General features: G+C 43.1%; 1 protein-coding gene across 1 annotated transcript in view; it reads left to right on the top strand.

The window, feature by feature from the left end:
- Positions 1 to 16956, top strand: part of clybl (citrate lyase beta like) — a 54812-nt gene extending 37856 nt beyond the window's left edge. Inside the window, exons 3-8 of the mRNA XM_034213587.1 lie at positions 2285 to 2473; positions 7188 to 7289; positions 8249 to 8342; positions 8433 to 8600; positions 13593 to 13717; positions 15144 to 16956. Of these exons, the coding sequence (XP_034069478.1) occupies positions 2285 to 2473; positions 7188 to 7289; positions 8249 to 8342; positions 8433 to 8600; positions 13593 to 13717; positions 15144 to 15239 (774 nt within the window). The 3' untranslated portion in view covers positions 15240 to 16956. The remainder of the gene's footprint in view (positions 1 to 2284; positions 2474 to 7187; positions 7290 to 8248; positions 8343 to 8432; positions 8601 to 13592; positions 13718 to 15143) is intronic.
- Positions 16957 to 18856: the final 1900 nt, after the last annotated feature.

The following is an 18856-nucleotide window of genomic DNA, read 5'->3' as shown; positions in this document are numbered from 1 at the left end:
CGACAACCCTGCCTGCCTGGCCAACTGCTCGCCCGCCTGCCTGTGTGTCAGCTTCTAATGATGAGGATGATGGAGGGAATCAAAGAGGAGACGGAGCTGACGTTGGGGCGAGCGCTCCATGGGACACCAGGTGATTGGGGAGGGAGCTTTGAAGCAACTTGTTGGATGGCTGTCCATTAATGTAAAATATCTCCTTTTCAAAGGGCTTTATTCAAGCTCGGAGTAGCGGAGCCCATAGGGGTCAAGGTGTATGGCGGAATTATATATCTTTCTTTACAGAGAAAGCAAGATAAAAGAAAGGATAGTGCGCTGTGACCTGGCCTTCTCCTGCCTTCCTGGCGACCTTCCCGACGTCATGGTTTCAGAAATACCGTCGCAAAGGAAGAAAAGTGCAGGAGACAATCCTTGTAATGAGTGGTCTCTGGTTACATTAGGAGTTTTTTTACATGCAGGCTGCTTGTATCAGGCTGAGTTTAGAGCGGGAGGCTCCAGTCTATTTGATCTGTGAATGTTATAAACCATGCTTTTTGATCCTTTCTGGATCGCTATTTATTTAGTTTGGTCAGGGATCAATGCGACTCCTGGCATTATGAGGCAGCCAGCGGTTCTCACAGATCAATTTTCTCCAGTCACCATGAACTAAGGAAGGACAGACAGAATGTAATCTACCAAGTAGCAGGTTTATGAACAGTGAATTATGGCTGCGTAAATCGCTCCATCCGTTTTAAGTTACCACGGTACAGTTACAGGCCGATCTTGGCTCATGAGAGCGACAGTAGGGAAGAGTAACAGAGAGGTTACAGCAAAGATCACAGCCCTCTCATCGTATGCTGTGACAATCCCTCTTGTCTCATTCAATGAGGCTAAAGGCAGACATAGATGACACACAGCAGTCCATCCCGCTCATGACCCCTATTAAATCCCAGCAAATCTTTGATATGTACTTTGATACCATATTTTATTGATACTGGAGGGGTGTTAGCAATATCAAGAACAGTTCTGCATTCCAGCAGATCAGAGCGAGGGCTGTTTCGTCTCAGAAGCTGTCTCGTGAACTTTGAGGGGTCCCCGTCATCTCATACAACTGAACCTCGGTTGGCTGTAGTCCACTTTACTTTTTACAAGAGATTGTGATGTATGGGCTCTCCATGTTGTATTTGTCTACAGTTTCTCTTTCATGGACACACTTCATTTTATTACTTCAGTTATCTGTCCACTAATGATCACCCTGTTTTTATGTTCAACTCAGATCCGTTTGAAGTTATACGAAAAATGTGCATCACCTTTACCACCAACTTTCAGTGCCGTAATCAAATGACCTCCATTGCATTTCATGAATAAGCATCTCCAAAACGTGGTTTATTCAGTACTTCTGAGAGAATAATTTGGTGGTATAAAGGAGAAAACCGGAAATAAATCCCAATCTAAGGATCACCACTACATATACACACACAAGCACTCAAAGGCTCCCGCCTATGATCTGACCTGACAACTCCTAAGCTACCGTTTCCTCTTGCTGCTTAACTGGGACCACATTTCTCCCAGAGAGCCTCTCCCCTCTCACTGGCCGGACCTCTCTCCCCATTTCATCCCTCGCTCTCTCCATTCCTGTAGTCCAGCATCTGGTTTGAATATAGCGGCGTGTGCTGGTGTGTTACTGATAGAAGCTGGGACTGTAGGTTTCGCTTTGATTCTTTTTTTTTTTCCATCCTCCGCATCTCTCTTCCTGCTCAGCTTATACAATGCTGGCATTGAGAGAGCAAAGTTGAGTGTGCAGCTTCTGTTTAGGTGATTTGTGGCTTACTGTGCGTATATATAGATGAATATCAGCCAAGGGAGAGGGCAGGTGGTTATTTGGTGGTGTATTTTTTTATGTTAAATGTTCATCTTCATACTATTTATTCCAGCTTTGTCAATCACCCACGATAATGACACCTTATTTGTTTCGGCATTGTGTAGTTTATTTTTATGATTAGGCTTAATGTCCATTATAATCTATGTAGAAGCATTTTCTTGGCAGAAATGTGACTTTAATTTCATTCTTCAACCATGTATCCAGTAAATGCATCCATGCATTGTTTTTGAATGCTGATAGGAGCTTGGAACAAATGTTTTAAACCTTTTTTGCTCTGGTTAGTCTGTTTTTCATATATACACTGTGGTAGTCATAAGCTGTCGTATCTTAAAACATTTCACATTAGTGATTCAATAGTGCATTCCAGACCAAATGCATGACGTGAAATAATGAGGCTCTCTGTGTGTGTGTTGTGTTCCTTTGCTGCAGACAGAGGCCAGGGAGACCATCCCCAGGATGTTGGCTGAACTGGACCTGGGCCGGACGGAGAAGTGTGTGAGGGTGAACTCTGTGTCCAGTGGCTTTGCTGAGGCTGACCTGCAGGTCATCCTGCAGGCTGAGGTTCTCCCTCCTGCCATCATGTTGCCTAAAGTGGAAGACACACAGGAAGTGCAGTGGGTAAGTTGGAAGTATTTGCCTGCCTTTGAAGTGCTTCTGTCGTTTTCTAAAGTCAAAGAAGACTTACTGAAGTAACCGGAAAGAGATTTATTTCAAAACCATGTGCAATGGATTCCTAAAAAAAAGAAAAAAGAAACCCAAAGTTGCAATACATGCAAAAACTAAACAGGACTAGAACAAACATGATTTTTCTCTCTTTCTCCTCTGGGTGTCTCTTTAAAAAAACACAGCGGTGCTCTTACACAAACTCATGGAGTAAGAGGAAACCACGGGAATCTTGAAAGCAATCATAACAAACTTTTCCATTTCCCAGTAAAACTGGGAATCGATCCCTGTGGCAGAACTCAGGGACAGAGAGTGTTTTTCTTGGCCGCTGCTCAAGTGAAAGATGACATTTCTTCGGATTAGCTTCAAAGCCTGATAGCTCTCTGAAACATCACAACGGGACCTTCTGCTACTGCTGAACTTTTCAAGGAAACATTTTAAGATAAGATAAGAAATTCTTTGTTGATCCCAATTTGGGAAATGTTTGATTAATATTATTGTAAAGGGTTAAGGGTTTATCCAATCAAACTTAAGGCTCCAAATGGGTGCCAATCAATTCCATGCTGAAACATGCATTACATTCAGTTATTTATGGACACCTTTGAATATGTTTTGATATTAACTTGAAAGGCTATCTTGCCAGTTGTGTATGAGCAAGAAAACAAACTGATATCTTAAATTACAAAGTGAGAATGTAAATCTAGTTGCCTTTGGACTTAGTACTTGAAGGTCTCCCGTCACCTCTCTGATCAAAACTCTTCTAGATGTGCAACCACGAAATGATTGCCCACTGATATTATTCCCAATTTTCAGTATTATAAATTGCAATTTGTCCATACCAACTGCGTCCTAGTTAAGAGGTGCTAGTCTGGGCTTGGCCATCCCTCTGGCTTTCTATAAAGGGGCGCTGTACGGATGTCAGGTCCCCAAAGGTCAGGAGACAGTGACATCATTAATGCAGGCTTTTCTGATCAGCTCCATATGGTTCACTTACCACAAGGAACCAGGTTACTGTCAGCCTCCTTCCCTGTGTGTGTGAATACAGTTCACAGGTTCAAGAACTTCTTGCTGAATACGGTTGACATTCTTTTCCTCTCTTTTCACACATTTTAATATGGACATGCTGTTTACATAAGCATTTTTTAAGTGTCTGTTTTCCTCTTTAAATCTTTTATGTCAAGCGATATAACTGTTTGGTGATTACACAAGAAGAGACATTAAGAATTGTTTAGAAGAGAGAGGTCAAAGGAGGGTGTTTTGTTTGGATTTTCCCCCAGCTTTACGCCTACACACACACACACTCACACCCACACACTCACACCCACACACTTACACACACACACACTCACATTCACATACACACACACACACACACACACACACACACACGTTTATGTACACTCATACAAGGTCTGGGGCAGGAAGTTTTTAACTAGTGCTTTTAATTAGAACACATCTATTTCCTGCTGCCCTTTTCTTTCTTCCAAGTATAATTGCTGACAGGTGTTCACTAATTCTCTCCCTAAGCTCAGCCGTTCTTCCCTTCGCTACTTTTCTTCGCTTAAGTCAATTGTATTCTGCATTCATTTCCTTTTTTAAAGAACCAACAACAAAAATACATCCACTGTTGGGTATTATTACGCTGAAAATCAGTCAGCCCATTGAGAGCTATAAAGTGATAGAATAATTGCCTGCTTATGTCCTTTTTTTTTCTAAAGCTTTGTTGCAGGAACACTGAGTGTACTGTAAATCTGTTTGCACGCTGGATTTACAGTGTGCTTGTCGGGGTGTTTCTGCATGAACAGGTGCATGTGTGCTTCTGAAAAAGTCTGTTGCTTTGGATAGGTCCTTGATTTACTCATGTATGCTCATCTAATCTCTTCTATGTCCCTCAAACTTTCTCTGTGTCTTCTTTACTCAAGCTTCTCTGTGTGTGCATTCTTATGCATGTCTGATTTTCTCCACTCTTGTACGGATGCACAGTAAACCCCTTACTTGTTTATTTTTCTCTCTATTGATATTAGCACAAGAACCTCCAGACTGATTTGTCGCTAAAAGATGGACTTGCTTGTTTCCCTTTGTGTGGAAACCTTTAGCTCTGCCTTCCTCCTCTCCCCCAGCCCTTGTGTGACTGACAGGCCTTATTGGGGTATAACAGGCGTAACTCCCTCCTTTGTCTGAGGACAATTCTCACACAGATTCGGAGCCATGTGCATTCTTTGCCCACCACACTATTTGGTGTGCACTGGGACCGAAAGAATCGCACCCTGTCCCGCTCCTCCTCCTCTACTCCTCCTCCCGTCCCCTCCCCTCATCCCTTTCTCCGCTTCCCCTCTGTGAAATGAACACTTCAGCAGGCCGGAAACATTTAATCTGGCCCCCTTTTGAAGAAAATTAATTGAAACTTGTCCCACTATAGCCTCCTTTCTCTGGCTCCATCTCTCCCGCCTTCTCTTTTCATGATTGGGTGGTGAAATTGTCAGAGGGCTTGTTTGTAGCGTGGCTTTGAATGGTGATAAGAGGTGTTATTTCTCCTTTTCTCTTTCTCTTACTTTTGCAATTCAGCAGTGAATAACATCTTAAAGGGTCCTAGTTTTGAGAGCCATTGACAGCTAATGGTTTCTGTATGCAACAGAGGAACAATGAACCGGCGCTATAGTACCTCTTATGTGTAAATCAGGCCCTCAGAGTGTATAATAGCTGAAGAGGAGAATACAGAAGGACAGAAACATGTAATCAGAGAGGCAAGGAGGCTCTTTAGCCAGCGTTGCCGCCGCATTGAGCTGTCATTTGTTTTCCTTCGGCAGAATCCAAACACACGGCTCGGCTCGTCGCGGCCTTGTTGGGGTTTGCGTGGCACAGTGTCGCCGTGGTAATCTCTGTGTGTAATATCAGCCCACAACGGGCCGTATCTATCTAGTTTCCTCTGTCACAGAAATAGGTTTATCTACACCCTCTTTTCACACTCCCTCTCTGACCCCCCCACCCCTTCCTGTGTTTGCGAAGGTGGGGGGATATTATGCTAAGCCCCCAGCGTTAGTTTTTATGTTACCATAGCAGCCTTGCTCCCACAGGGTTGTGACCTCAGATGATTACAGTACAAAGCCTATTGGGTCTTGAAAACCTCTTTGAAGATGAAAAGTCTTTGATGGTTTGTATTTATGCAAATCTCTCAGATATGATTTATCCAACAGAGATTGAATAGAGAGATGATTAAAATTGCCCCTATTTTTTGAAATCCTTCAATGGAGGTCCTCTCTTTCAGTTTTTCTGGACAGGAGTGGTGAGTGCGAGCACAGGGTTGTTTTGCTCCTCATTTAGAAAAATAGCAGTGCTCTACCTGAGGTTATTTATATCTGTCTTTTTTCCTGGTGTGTCAAAGAGGGAGCGAGAGGAAGGGGGGACATGGAGTTAGACATTTCTACTCTGAGCTTTTGCGCTCTCTCCTTTTCTCTTTTTTTTTTTGTGACTGGCATTGAAAGGAAATATCTGACGGAGGGGGCTTTTGTGTGTTTCCAGATGATAGATTTTGGAATTTGGGTTACCCCACTGGCAGTCCAGGGCTAGCTGTGAACTGGTCTGTTGGAAAAAATTGAAATGCTTTGGTCTTCAAAGAATTAAACTTGGTTTTAAAGCCCTACTTAGGTGAGCTTGCATATTAGCAGGAGTTGTGCAGAATAAAGGCCTCAGCAAAGTGTCACATCACACTCTGATTGTTGCTCCAGTCTCCCTGTTCCCTGCCATGGAGGGGGGACGCAAAACAGAATAATGTAGGAGTGACACACTCAAAGACATCCCAAATCTTGTTTCTTCTCCCCTTTACGGTATTCATTTCTTCGTGTGTATGCATGTGCATGTGTGCATTTACATATGTGCGCACTCTCTCAGGGGAACACATGCTGTAGTTCTGCAGAACCTGCGAAAGAAGCTGGAGAGGAAGACTTCAGACGAGGGGGGGAACCCTGGTGATAATGTAAAATATTTCATTTCCCCGCTTTTGTTGTTGCCCTCCTGTGCTCGCTCTCTTCGCTATTTGAACTCTCATAGATGTGTTTCTGCGTAAGGACTGAAATGGAAACAGTGCAGGTAATAAAGGTGTCAAGATTCATATCAGAAGTGAGTTTTTGCATGTTAAGAGTTCTCTTTCCCCCCCCCCCCTCTGTCTGTCTCTTACCCCACAGTGGATTGTGAAAGATGTGTCAAATCATTTATGTATTTTTACTCCTGAGGTTTCTTTTACTACCGGTTTTAAATTCACTCTGACTCGATAGCTCAATATGTAAGCGTTGGTTTTCTGTTTTTCTCATTTATATAACTAATAATGGATCATTAGTCCTACGAGGACTTCAGCTGCACTTAACCACACATTCTACAGAGGAGCACACAAATAGAGACCAGCAGAACATATCATTTCCTTGTAGATCTGTGCATATTAAATACAATATCACAAATCGAATCAGGCTTATCATGAAGTGTTTCCATAACAAAGGATATAGTGAATAGTCAGTGTGTGTGTGCTCCAGCAAAGCAACATCTAATAAAAGTGACGACTGTACAAAGTAGTGAGAACAAATTAATTCATTTTGATTGTTCGGTTTATTGTTTTCTATTTACAGAAGCCCTGGGTGTTGTTAATGAGTCGTGCATGCGATTGTCCCCGTGTGCTTAGTTTGTTGACAGGTTTCAGCACTACTTGAAAGGACGGGCACTGACAGAACCCGTCCGCCTGGTCACCTTTGTGGAAACAGCTGTGGGCCTGCTCAATTTTAAGGTAAATTACAAACAAACCCCCAAAACTGCCTGCGTAAGGCATTTTGCTGTTTGTCCATTGTTCACTTTAGATTAAAGACGGCGTCAGCGAGCACACTCCACGTGTCCAAAATGAAAGGGTTTCAAAGCTTTCGGACAGTCTCTCAAATGAGGCTTTTTTCTGTTTCCCTTTTCTCTGTCTGTATGCCTGCGTCTCTCTCTACCCCTCTCCAGACACACTGATTTTTAATTAGAGCGGTTTGAATATCATCATAGTGGAAAAGTTCTTAATGATATTTTGGCAGGCATCAAAGCGCTTCCTGTTATAGTACGGCACGACCTTCAGCAACATGGGGAAAAGGGCATGGGTTTTGAGCCTTTGGGGTTTGGTTTATTTGTCTTTTAGTTCTCTACTCTGTTTCTGTTTCTGTGACTGTGACTGTGTGTGTGACTGTGTGTGTGGGTGTGGGTCGGTGTGTGGGTGTGTGGTGTTTTCTTGAGGACACCCTGTATCTTTGCCCAGACTGAACCCCAGGTTACAGACATGAAAAAAAGAAATCACTGTGGCACAGCTAGTGGTGAAATTAATTTGGAGGCTAACAAAAGCCAGGAGACGCATTCTTATTGTTTCACGCTCCTCACCACAGACAATCACATTCCACATTCTTCCCCCTTATTCGGTAATAATTGTTGACTGAAGTCGTGCCTTAGAAATGGGGCTTATAATTGTTGGACATGTTCAGTAGTCTTAGGTCTTAATACAAATAGCCATACAACAACTTTGCCTTACTATCATCCTGTAATTAAACATTTCTCAAAGAGAATTAAGTGTGATGACTTTTTCTGCCTGCAAAGGAAATCCGAAATCCAGATTATCTAAACTTTTACATTATCAATAGGTCCAACTTTTTAATTCCTCTATCAATCTGTGACACTTGAGTGAGCCTGTTATAAATGAATACATTCATGCATTCTTTCCAGGCAGTTTGTGAGGAAGTCCGTCGACTTGCTTCGAAGGCCGGCCTCCACCATGACGGTGTGGTGTTTGGCTCTGATGACTTCTGTGCCAGCATAGGTAGTCATTACACCTCCTGCTTAACTTTCTGCTTGCTGTCTTGTACTTGTCTCTGTTACTTTTTCAATTACCCTTTCAACCACCCTTCAGGTGCCACACGGACCAAAGATGCCAGGGAGCTCCTTTACGCCAGGCAGAAGGTGGTCGTGACCACCAAAGCGTTTGGGCTGCAGGCTATCGACCTGGTCTACATCGACTACAAAGATGTGGAGGGGCTGAGGCGACAGGCCAGGGAGGGCGCTCTCATGGGCTTTACAGGTAAAGCTCCTGCTAAATGGGTCTCTAATCTGCCCATGTCCCATTAAATAAGGTCACCTCAAGTCATGATCACAACATCTTGGGCCATCCCAGAAATTGCTGTTTTCTGCACATCATTCAGCAATTGGCCTTTATTTGTATTCTTCACTTCTCCCTGTGGCTGCAAGCCCCCAGGAAGTGCGCCAGACTCTGAGGAAAATATTAGTTGTGGCCAAATGGCAGTACTACACTTCCGTATCAGTCGCTTGCCCCGGAAATACTTTTTCCCATTGACTAACATTGGGAAAGAGACGTCTGTAAATCGTTGGATAATTTTTAAACTAAATAAACTACCCAGTATGAACATTTGTATAGTATTAAAAACATTCGGTCCTCAAGTTGTAAAATGTGCTAATAACGTTATTCTGAGTTATTTTCTTCTGCATTATGAACCGCGCCGCCCGGCACGTTCATGCGACGTGTTCAGTACTACATGAGTTTTACCTTTACCCATGGATGCACAATAAGAACGGATTATATGAATACTTTCGTGACGTTTCGCTTTCTCAAAAGTTGGGCCATTTTGTCTTCATGCTCCAATGAGCAACTCTCATAGGAATGAACGAGGCCCCGCCTTCCACTCTGTATCCAGTTCTTATTATACATCCATGTGTGGCTGCATAACGGACTGTCCTCAACTTCCTGTTGCCAGCAGCATTCAGACAATCCAACATGTTGTATCTGTTCCTCCTTGCCTCTTTAATCAGGTCTTTCTCTTTCTTTGTTCCAAGTGAGAATAGGATGTATATGTTATTTGAGTTAAAACGGAGTGGAAGGTTGCAGACCATCTGGCTTTTCATTTGAAATCCATATACTTGTATGATTCATTGTAATGAATGTCTCAAAATGACCATTGTGGCAGTGGTTTAAGAACTGGCTGCTTGTCTTTTTTTAAGCACCTCAGGTGCTGCTAAAGTGAATTGTGAATGACACAGCTGTCCTTAAATGCTTTTCTGACATTTATTTTTGTGCCACTATGATTGGTGTTGTGTGTGTGTGCACTTGGGTGCTTACCTGCTTATGTGCAAATATGCAAATATGCATGTGTGTGTGCTAAAGTATGATTTTAAAGGGAGTTAAAGTAGTGGTAGGGTCTACTTTAACAGCGCTCTCGGTGAGTCTGTAGCCAGGCAACGCTTGCAAAATGTGTGTGTGTGTGTGCCCCGCGGACTGCGTGTAACAGACCACAGAAGGCTGGACAGCCTGTTCCAAAGTGGATATTCCAGTCATTCTTCCTCTGCCGCAGCACATTTATATATTCTGATATTGTTATCCTTTGCAGACTGATTATTTTAACATATGATATACTTCCTACTGTGATTTGTTTCCACATAAAAAATGAGGGTGTGGGTGAATCTCATTATATACTGTTTTATTTTCCTATGTTATGTTTAGATTGTTATTCTTTGAATGTGAGATCATTGAACGAAGCAATTAGCCAGCATTCATTCAGGAATGAAATGGAGAAAAAGAAGCACTTAACACTTTTTGGGCTCTGAATAATTGTGAATGATGAGCACACGCTCCAGGTTGCCCTGGCCTAGAGACATGTTACCTACACTTCATCAAATCCTGTGTGTGTGTGTGTGTGTGTGTGTGTGTGTGTGTGTGTGTGTGTGTGTGTGTGTGTGTGGTGTGTGTGTGTGTGTGTGTGTGTGTGTGTGTGTGTGTGTGTGTGTGTGTGTGTGTGTGTGTGTGTGTGTGTGTGTGTGTGTGTGTGTGTGTGTGTGTGTGTGTGTGTGTGTGTGTGTGTGTGTGTGTGTGTGTGTGTGTGTGTGTGTGTGTGTGTGTGTGTGTGTGTGTGTGTGTGTGTGTGTGTTTCTTTTTCCAGGTTAATTAAATATTTACATTTATTTACACACTACTGTTAGTCGCATATTATGTTGAGGGGTTTCTTAAACCTATGCACATATGTTTAAATAATTTGCCTTTTTGAATCAAATGGGTTTGTTTTTTTTGCAGAAAAAATATATTTTTGAGATGGTAGCAGCCGGTTGATGAAATAAATGGTCCGATTTGATATGGAACCGAACCATCAAAGCACTGGATTAGTGGTTTACAAGCCATGGGCACTCTGTATAATCTTAGTTAGTAGCTATTACTGGCCCGAGTGTGCTTAAGCAATAATACGGTGCAGCCAAAAGCGTCTACCTGTGCAGTAATTGACCTTGGCACTACCTAAGCTGCATCCAGCACCCATTAGCACTGAGCACAGAACACACTGGTGACACACACATCTAGACTTCTTACCAGTACATGGGACATGCAAGGCAAAATCCAGCAAAACCTTGACAAAGTAAATCTGTTTGGGAGGAAGGTCATTAATTTTTAGGTATAAAAGAGTGCAGTATCTTTATTTTATAAGCACCTTGTTTTATGTGCTTTATACTACATGTCACTGCTTAGACTGAATGATCCTTCCAAAAGTGTTTGCCTCACTGACATAGAAATCGGTTCCACAAAGCTCTCTGCTTTCAGGGAAGGCATTTCACTTCCATCCCTGGGACTCTGCCCATCATTCGCCTGAGAGCACTTTGCTAAATGGCAATCCTCCAATGAGATGCCAGCACCACATGGCAGGCCAGGATTGGCTGGAGGGCATGAGTGATGCATTTTAGGAGAACCAATGGGTTGTAACTGAGGGCACCTGAGTCACCCTGTCTGTTTCCTCTTCACTCTGTCATTCTCCTGTTGTCCTACACAGGCACGCACACACTCACACAGACATACCCTCAAAGAGACACACTCTTTAAATATATTTAAACCAGCCAATTTCAGTGTGCAAACATGTTCCTTTCTCCAAAACAGAAGTAAAAAAGGTGGCTCCTCTGGCCTACATCCTCGCAATAATACAATATCTGTATAATATCCAAACTACAATTGATATTTTAGTACTGCAGAGGCACGGGCAGCCACAAATAAATATACACAAGATTGCACGCACACTCACACACGCACACTCCTACAAATCTCCAGCGTGGCCCTGGGGAGTCCTCAGGCTGTTAGTCCAACCGAAAATGTGCAGTTAGTGTCTCCGCCTCACACAAACAAACACGCAGGCATTCATGAATTCGCTAACAGGTGCCACATTTTATGATGTGCATGATTCCCTCGAAGAAATCTATTTGTCATAAGTTGCAAGTCAATGAATTGTGTTCTCTCATTAGTAATTGTTCAAGCCTTTAACTACAGTGTGCTCATTGTGTTGGTGCTCTGTGTGTTTTTTGGAGGTTAACTGGGGTGAGCGGAGCTGGATGCAGGGTGTGGGTTCTCTCCTCCCCTTTCCTCTTCTGTCTTATCCTCCTCTCCCCTTCTCATTTCTCCTGGGCAATTTTTTTTCGCGCGTGCAGCCCGCCTGCCCGGCCACCTTGAAGGATTTGTTGTCAGCGACAGAGCTAAGCCCTAAAGTGTCGAGTTCCTGCTGGCTGCCGCTGAGCCGTCATTCTCATCAGACGTTTCATAACCTTAACTTATCACTACAAGTTTGATCTGCAAATGTACACGGGATTATGTCTGCGGCGTTAGCCCACATTTAACTGAGACGGAGTGGGGGCGGGAGGGTGGGGGATTGTCTCAGACAGAGCCTTAACTCCATGTTAGGCTCAGTTGGATATAAGATGCCATTTCTGAAAGGTATGCAACCACTGAGGTTCTGAAATTGTATAAAATGTTATCATGGGAAAACACATGCATTTCTTTTATTTTTACCAGTTGATAATAGAAAGTATTTGAATGAAGACGCTTGAAAACATTTAACATGTTTGAATATGGTTATAAATATAATATTTGGTCTAAATGTATTTTTCTTAATTTGTTTTATTTTATTGGCATTTTTTAAGAGTTGCTGTGTATGTTTACTTGGGCTCTGTGTGTTATTCCCTCTTTCACATGCTGAAGTCTAAGGACAGTCAGACAGAAGGCCTGCGAGCAGAAGTGATGATGCACAGCCTCCTCTGGTCCCGTGCTGACCATCTGACTCACCTCAGTGTTGCCATAGGATACACATAAACACACGCACACTCAATTTAGTCCTCTGTATTTCCTGTTTCTCTTGTCTCATTGCTTTTCTGTGTTGTGGTTTCTCCCCCTCGTGAACAGTGCCGGCTACAATCCCTCATCAATCTCAGGGATTTCTTTTTCCATTCATGCAGCTGTTTGCTCAACAGTTTTCATAATAAAATATCTTGTTTGTTATAATCAGGGAGTGTAATTGGCACAAACTGGGTTATTGAAAGCTCTGTGCCAACATGTAAAAACATTGTTTTTTAGCTCAAATGTCTCTTTGATTTGAAGCCTAGCCTGCTGTTACCTCGTCGCTCTCTCCTCTCGCGCGCGCTCTCTCTCTGTCTCTGCTCGCGCGCGGTCGCGCGCGCGCGCGCGACGCGCGCGCGCGCGCGCAGCGCCGTACACGCGCGCGGGACACGCGCGCGCCGTCGCGCGCGGCGCGCGGACACGCGCGCGCGCGCTGGACACGCTGCGGGCGGACACGCGCGCGCGCGCGCGTACAACGCGCGCGCGGCTGGTACTACGCGCGCTCGCCGCGCGCGTCGGACACGCAGCGCGCGCGGTACCATCGCGGCCGGGCGGACCACGCCGCGCGCTGCGCGGACACGGCGCTCCGCGCGGACACGCGGCGCGAGCGCCCGCGCGGACAGCGCGGACGAGCGCGGACACGCGCGCGCCGCGGGTCAATCGGCGCGCGAGCTGCGCGGAGAAGAGCGCGAGGCGCGTACACGCCGGCAAGAGACAGCGCGCAGCGCGCGAAGAGAGACGCGGTCGATATGGCTTAGCTACACTATCTCTAGCTGAAATCTCTCTCTTAGTATCGCTTCCTCGTATATATCGAGCGATCGTTTACAAGATCCTCTCTACTATAGCGCTCTCTATCTCTTCTCTCTCTCTCTCTCTCTCTCTCTCTCTCTCTCTCTCTCTCTCTCTCTCTCTCTCGTGCAGGTAAGCAGGTTATCCACCCAGGGCAGATCCAAGCTGTGCAGGAGGAGTTCTCCCCCAGTCTGGAGAGGGTCCAGTGGGCCAAAGAGCTCATTGCTGCTTTTGACCAACACCAAAAGGAGGGAAAGGTAATGTTACTATTCTCTTCCAAAGTAATTATTTTACATTTAAAAATAAATAGCCAGCTATGGATGGTTATTTCTTAGACAATTCACAAATGTGTTATCTATCAATATAACTTAATAGATTGGGCAAAAGCAATATGAATAAATGACACAAAAAAACACTGCCCATTGCTCTTTAATCGTTTTTTAGCATTTATCCTGATGGATAAATGTTTTCAGTAAGTTAACTTGGGTAACAACCTCATTAAAATGTCATGTGATTTCAGATTTCTTTCTTCCAAATCAATTAAAACACACAATAACCGCACAAAACAACTTTATTTATTACAAATCCTTTCATCATTGAAAAGGGGAGATATGTCCTATTAACCAGGGGATATTGCTATATGAGACTTTCTGTAATGTATGTGTCCTGCGTGACTCATTATCTGGGACTCTTCAGATGAGCGGGGTGTTTTTCTGCTCTGAGACTCGGACTGATCCTTTTGTGTTCCCTCTCGCACACTTCTGTAGTTCCAGAGAATACATACTGTACACCCCTGGGTGACTCTCAGAGATGCATAGGAGGGGTGGGGGGGAGTTGGGCCAATTAAGTGTACAATATTATTGTTCCTAATTTAGTGCATGGTTGGATCCTGTGTGTTGCGCTCTGTGGGCTATCTGCTGAGGTAATGCACAATCTGCCCGCACCTCTCTTCCCTGCCAAGGCTGCCTATACTAAGAATCGCCAGGACGGGATTAAGATCCTAAAAATCACTTGCATGCTGGTGTAGTGTGTTGTGTGTGTGTGGTGTGTGTGTGTGTGTGTGTGTGTTGTGTGTGTGTGTGTGTGTGTGTGTGTGTGTGTGTGTGTGTGTGTGTGTGTGCTGTGTGTGTGTGTGTGTGTGTGTGTGTGTGTGTGTGTGTGGTGTGTGGTGTGTGTGTGTGTGTGTGTGTGTGTGTGTGTGTGTGTGTGTGTGTGTGTGTGTGTGTGTGTGTGTGTGTGTGTCAGTCCCTTTGTCTCACCACACGACAGGTGCTTGTTTTTCATAAGTGTCACCCCCAGCTATTGACTGCATTTTACTGACTTGATGTTTCTTGGAGATCTTTCAAAGTTCATGTTATTCCTTATAATTTACACATCTCCATGCAATGTTAGTCTGTGCGGTTTTTCCTGGCAGTTTTGAATGGCTCACTTGACTATGTCTACTTAGGTACACTTTCATCTGCAACTTCATTTTTTTTGCAATTATTTAGTATTAATTACTACAGGTTAAAAACAGCAACTACATTTTATGATACTTCTCTATTAATGCAAAATGCATTTCAGGATGGCTCTCATAATGTGGCATGTTCTGTTTTTGGTACACTACTCTACTTGCTGCGTGTTCACATTATACCCGGTCTAATTTCTGTCTTTCTGTTCTCACCTCTGTGTAAACCTGTTCAGGGTGCGTTCACCTTCCGTGGCAGCATGATTGACATGCCCTCGGTGAAGCAGGCGAAAAACATCGTAACGCTCTCCGTTGTGGTGCCAGAGAAATGACACAACTGGTGGGAAGAATCACGAGGAACCGCACAACTTCACCCTGATGGGAGACGTCAAAGGGAACGGGAACTCTTGCTGGTTTCAGCACAAAAATGGCACTTTGAAGTGTTATAAACTATATTGCTGGACATAACTGGATGGTGGAAATTGTGGTTTTAATTGAAGTTTTAATAAATGTGGAAATTGTTTTTATTTAATTTGATTGTTATGGCAATTGCAATAAGTTTTACTTTTTCTTTGTTGGTCCTTTTATTCACTCGTGGCGTGTATTGACGATTACTGCCTTGTTTGGGCACTTTATTTTGGCACACTGTGTGCCATCATGTCATTCTTCATGTATGTGTGCCCATGCCTCCCATCTCTCCTAGGTCATGATGAATGCTCTCCCACCTCCACGATCCAAGCAGCTGGGTGAAAGGGTAAACAAACACAACAAGCCACTGTTGTGGATCTATTCATTAGGCCCCAGTGCTCCAGTTAGGCCTCAGCCCCCTGCCCAGGGCCCGACTCACAAACATCAAAGTCTCACTCGCTTAGAAAACACAGATGGAAGTGCGTAAACTTACGATTTCGCTTTTTTTGTGTCAGCCTCCTCAGTGAAGACATTCAGCTCGCCCTGTGGCAGCCGTGAGCCTGCGGTCTTGATGGAGAAGGCGTGTGGCGTCACACACACACCATGACCTGTAAAAAATGTAAAGAAACACTGCATACATGCACATGCTGCGACAGTATTCTTTACTTGAACGCTTATTTAACACAAAGATTTAAACTTGGATTATTGTTTCCAGACTGTCTTTTTGCTCCTCGACAAGTTCAGTAAAGTCGTTTGTTGTGCTGTAACAAATAAAAGCACAAAGGCGCTCTGTGGAGAGCTTGTGCATGTCTGACTTCCAGAGACAGTGAAGTGGGTGTGATGTTGGAGTGAGACAGATTAGTGGCCATGTTGCGCCAGCAGACCAGGACCGAGGCTTTGTCTCTCTGACTGTGGATGGGAGGATAATTGGGGGGGTGTTGAATGGTTAATAGTGCCATTGGTGACCATGGTAATGAAAGGCACCATACCCCACCTCATCCCCTCATCTCGCCCTCTCTCACTACTGTATGATCTATTGTGTCTGGGGCAGGACTGTGGTCTGTGCCAGGCCAGACAAAAAGATTGAAACCACTCCTGCGCCCAGCCAAAGACCCCAACAGTAAGCTGTCTCTTTGGCATTTGGCCACATATTTCTCTCACCCCTGCTCACTTTTTTCTGCCATGAATTCACATTGTTTGTTTTCACCCAATGTTCCATTAAACCCTTACGTTGGTAGACACAACTGTTATGTATTACTTTAATTAAATAAATCTACAAACGGTAAAGAACCATTGTGCAGGCTCTGTGGATCTTTTAAACAGGCATTGGACAAGCCACATCTCACACTTGGTCATTCTGCAATGTGTTGTTTGTGAATAACCTGTGCTGATTGTATGAATCAAACGTTTTTCTTGATTTGAGGTTATGTCATTCAAATGGGCTTCACTGATTTGTATCAAACTTGAAACTCTGACTTTTTTTAAACTTGCAAATGTATCATTTGTTGCAGCTTAGTCTTTCCACAATCTGAAGTGAATGCTGAAAGAGTTACTGGAGGAAGTCCACTTTGATTTTGCATCAATTAGTTTAAGCTTCTGCATGTCTTTTAATTGTGAAATCATTAAATGCAATTAATAATTTGAGTTTGGAGGCTAAGTATTGTCTCCAAGTATTCACTGAATACATATTTGTGTTTTTGTAAGGTTGATAATGAAAACATTTTTTTTTTTTTAAATGTTTACTTCCAAATGTTGAATACAACATCTATTTCCCTATTGAGTACAAACTGCATAATAGGCTCGATCAAGCCATTCGTGGACATATGTGCTGCACTCAGAGTTGAAAAGAGGCTCACCAGGTGACTTCAGTGGGGAAGGAGGCCGGTCTTACGGGACAACATGGCTTTTCGGAGCTACTCTGCACCAACAGGTGTCCCTCAAACAGGAAGGAAGGTCTCTAAGCAGAGGAAGCAGCTCAGGGCATCATGCAGGGACCAAGCAAAAAGGGCAGCTCTTCTGAGGATGATAAGGAAATAATTTGGCTAGTTTATATTACAACAAAACACAACATCCCCTTAGTGTTTGTTTACCACCTTTTTTATTATCATTCTTTCTAATATAGGTTGCCCTTATTTCCACCACACTCTCTCAGCCCTCTGCCTGTAGGTAAAACAAACGCTGTCTTTTGCTCTCGTTTTGCTTTTATTGCACCTTGACGACTTTGCAATTCAATAACATTTTGGAATGAGAAAGCCAAAGATTTCAGTGACATCTCTGTAGATTAGAGGAATGCATCCCTGTCTGCCTCCGCTGTGTAATTCTACATGACATTTCTATTATGTGTGGAGCTGATATAATCTTCTCAGTCCTCTCGGTAGTTTTATTTAAATACATCTCTCTGGTATTCCCTGAGAGAGTAAATTACAATTAACACGATTATAACCTCACAAAATTGTGACGGGAATCAATTAGGCTGCGAGCAGTATTTCATAGCCCGGTAATGTGTTGGTCGAGATTGCTTTCATAAATTACGAGAGACAGCGCAGGCGGAGAAAATGCATGTATGCAAAACACTGTCAGAGGAAAATTAAAACGAAATGTTTTACATATTTTTCCATTAATCTAAATGGGACCCGTGTGGCAAAGATGGTTTTATTCTAATTCCCCGCCCGGGGATGCCCAAATAATGACTTGATGTTTTAATAGACTTCTAATGACGATATATGACAAAGTAATTGCAGCAAAAGATTATTCTAAAGCAATGAAATGCCTCGTTATTGTAACTGCAGCACAGTTTGATAAGTGTAAACCTATTAGCAACAATGACTTAAAATATAACGTTATGAGCTGATCAACATAAAACATTTAGTTTTAGCTAATTAACTGCGTTGCGATATTTTGTTATATTGTTTGAATAAATTAAAACCTTTTCCAAGTGGCTCCAAAAGGCCATTTCCTACAACTAGCCTATTAGTCAGTGATAATTTTCAAGTGTCCAAGGCCTAGTGCAGAAAAACACAATGAAAAGTATTAAATATCGCTTTACAAATTCCTAATAAAAATGCTTTAGATTAAATATAAACTATTTATTTTTGCTTTGTGAGGATAAGCATGTGGTAATTGTAAAAGTGAAAATTTGAAAATGCATTTAAGAAAATGCAGCCTCAAGTAAATTGATCATTTTAAAATAAAAACATAATTATAACGTAAAAGCAAATTGAATTCCGAAACTTGTTAATAAAATATTGAAGCTATCTATCTTGTTGGGTCATTGTACATGTATGGCAGGTAAGCGTTTCTTACTGCATTAATTAAGTATTCTGTCATTTTATTCTGAATGTTATCGCATGTTAGGATATGTTTTGATATTTTCTTCAGAAACCACGAAAAGCAGTCGGTCTTTTTATCAAGCGCCGAGCCTTTTATTTCCCCACCGATGACAGGCGCATGTCCAGCCTCCTTTTCTTTCCTTTTTTTCCCCCAGTTCGTTTGCATGATATGAAATTCACCGTGGCCTGTCTGTCCTGCCTGAGTGATCTGG

This window comes from Gymnodraco acuticeps, unplaced genomic scaffold, assembly GCF_902827175.1.
Source record: "Gymnodraco acuticeps unplaced genomic scaffold, fGymAcu1.1, whole genome shotgun sequence".
NCBI lineage: Eukaryota > Metazoa > Chordata > Actinopteri > Perciformes > Bathydraconidae > Gymnodraco > Gymnodraco acuticeps.
The sequence above is the reverse complement of the archived record's forward strand: the minus strand, read 5'-3'. Positions and strand labels throughout refer to the sequence as shown.